Source organism: Gadus morhua, chromosome 21 (assembly GCF_902167405.1).
Source record: "Gadus morhua chromosome 21, gadMor3.0, whole genome shotgun sequence".
NCBI classification, from domain to species: domain Eukaryota; kingdom Metazoa; phylum Chordata; class Actinopteri; order Gadiformes; family Gadidae; genus Gadus; species Gadus morhua.
The window spans coordinates 12,131,719-12,134,422 of record NC_044068.1 but is presented as its reverse complement, the minus strand read 5'-3'; the positions used below and the strand labels follow the sequence as shown (position 1 = coordinate 12,134,422).

General features: G+C 43.4%; 1 protein-coding gene across 1 annotated transcript in view; it reads left to right on the top strand.

Moving 5' to 3' along the window:
* The window catches only part of enpp1 (ectonucleotide pyrophosphatase/phosphodiesterase 1), a 27,561-nt gene continuing 24,857 nt past the window's right edge, over positions 1 to 2,704 (top strand). Inside the window, 1 exon segment of the mRNA XM_030344820.1 lies at positions 1 to 306. Within this exon segment, the coding sequence (XP_030200680.1) occupies positions 166 to 306 (141 nt within the window). The 5' untranslated portion in view covers positions 1 to 165.

Here is a 2,704-nt window from a genome sequence, read left to right as displayed (position 1 = left end):
GCCCGCGTCAAGAATAAGGCGGTCCTACTTCAAAATAAAGTTCTTTACTTACAGGAGGCGACTCAGTGTCAGGGATATCGGTGGGATCCAGCTAGTCAATATTGACTAGGCTCCCAGGTGAATACATAGCCTACTGTACATCCACGGTGTTTAGAGTTGACCGTCATGAACACCAAAGAAGTCAAAGAATTGGACGGATCGGCAGAGCAAGCCGCCAGTTTATTCGGGGCGCCAACTATGGAAAGTAACTCAGGACACAATGGACACAAATGGAAAAGTTCTCTCAAATGGAAAGTCATAACTGGGGTACGGAACCTACCTACGTTATTATAGCATGTTATGGACTGTATCTTGACTCCACTGGTTATTCTGTTATATGCGTAAAATGTGCTTTTAATTCATACTTTTAAATTTCAGTGACAGCTTGTTGCTTGTGAAGTTGACATTTTGAAATATTCAAGGGATTTATGAATGAGCGATATTGTTTTGTGTGTGTATATATATATGTGTGTGGTGTGTGTGTGTGTGTGTGTGTGTGTGTGTGTGTGTGTGTGTGTGTGTGTGTGGTGTGTGTGTGTGGTGTGTGTGTTGTGTGTATGTATGTATATATATATATACTGTATATAAGTTTCCACTTTTTATATTATAATTTTTTAAACCAATTGCCTATAAACTTCCTGTAGACACAACATTTGTTTATCCTTCAGATTACATCCATGCACACTTTCCAATTCAACATTTTATCCACTATGTCTTTTCTACAACACACTTCCATGTATTTTCATGCAAGACTACAGGTGACCATGCAGAATGAAACCAACCCATCAGTCATGTTCTTAATCGCCCCCTCTGTTTCTTGTTTGAGAATGGGTGTTATGAAACATTAATGTCTTATTTATCACATACCTATAACTAATTCAGGTCTACTACCGGATCCTACCAAAACCACTTTCACCTGTCACTTGATACTTTTGCAGAGGTGTTCGTAGACCTCTGCTTTATTTAACATGAATCAAGAAATGTGTGAAAACTGCAACGTCTAGACAGCTTAATCCTCTGGTCAGGAGTCTCTCTAGCAAACATCTGGGGTTAGGGCCAAGTTCCAGTTGCTGAGTGTTGCAATGCAGAAGTTTACTAAATCTTTAGATGAAAAAACTTTTCTCAGTGTGTTTCTGCTCCAAATGGCACTAATGGCGCCATGGAACCAGTGAGGTCATTCACAAGCAAGTGCAGACTAATGAGATTCTTGATGAACAATCGGATGGAAAAATAACTGAATTCAATCTGTGCTGATTTACAATTTCACTCCCAATTTGAGTTTGTGTGGTACAATCGGATCCTTGTTGGACCCACTTTAATAATAAATATCTCCAAGATTCAGACAATTTGGTTTCCACCACACATGCTATGACGTCTGAAAACCCAGGCTGGCTATTCCCAGAGGACCTCACTTTCATTTCCCCTCCCTGCCCACCTGTGTGCGTCGGACGTCTCAAGGTGACGCTCTGTCTGCAACCACGCCGTACGGATGTGTCTGGTTAGAGCTTGGAGGAGCGTGTCAATCGATCGGAATCCAGATTTACCTGCGGTGGTCGGTCCTCACATCCCCATTGGTGTCTTATTTGAAGAAGTGTGAATGTTCGATCGCCCATGTGGATGGACGGGTTCACTTGGTATATCATTGCTTTCGGTTAGATTACTTTTGTAAGCTTTTCATTGCTTGGTTAATCGCAGGCGGCGTTGTGTAAGCGTAAACTGAGTCCAATGTTGGGAGCTAGCTACCAGGCGGAAAGGGACAGCTGGACTGTTTTATTGGCCCTGTTACCACCCTAGTAGATAAGCAGAAACGAGGATGGAATTGTGATACACATTTGCATGGATGGCTTCTTTCAGGAAATGTTTTCTGTGCGGATTTCACTCACATTAAGTCAGAGCCACAGGCATCAGTAGTCTTGGCAGCAAACCACTAAGACCTGCGCCCTTGCGTTTATTGAACAAACATTGCGTCCACCCACCGTTGGGTTTATCAATGAGAGGGACCCCCCTTTTTCTATCATTAGCTTTATTTATGTCTGAACTCCCCAAGCTGCCTTTGAACCACCCAGTGTAATTACAAAGCCCCATCGCCACGCTGGAAGCAGCCTTCCCCGGTCAAAGGAGGAGGCCTGCAGCTTGAAACTGCTGCTAGTGTGTGGGTGTGGGTATGTGTGGGGGACTGTGTGTGTGTGTGTGTGTGTCTGTGTGTGTGTGTGGTGTGTGTGTGTGTGTGTGTGTGTGTGTGTGTGTGTGTGTGTGTGTGTGTGTGTGTGTGTGTGTGTGTGTGTGTGTGTGTGTGTGTGTGTGTGAACTTCTATACATCCAGGCTTTTCAATTAAAGAGCAACCAAACTTATTTTATGTGGAAAAGCTCTTATGAAATTGTTTTCATGGAACTTTTGGAAATTGACATTGAAAAGGCGGTCAAAGACCATGAGAGAGTCCAACTTGCGGGCGCACCACACAGCCATGCACATGCACACACACACACACACACGCACACACACGCACACAAACACACACATGCACACAAACACATACACACACACACACACACACATACGCACACACACTGGAGAAGTTATGTGACCAAAGTTGTTAGTGTCCTCTAAAGTCCTTTGAGCAAGGCAATTAGAAATACTTGGTGGTGCACAAAACTATTGTATTGT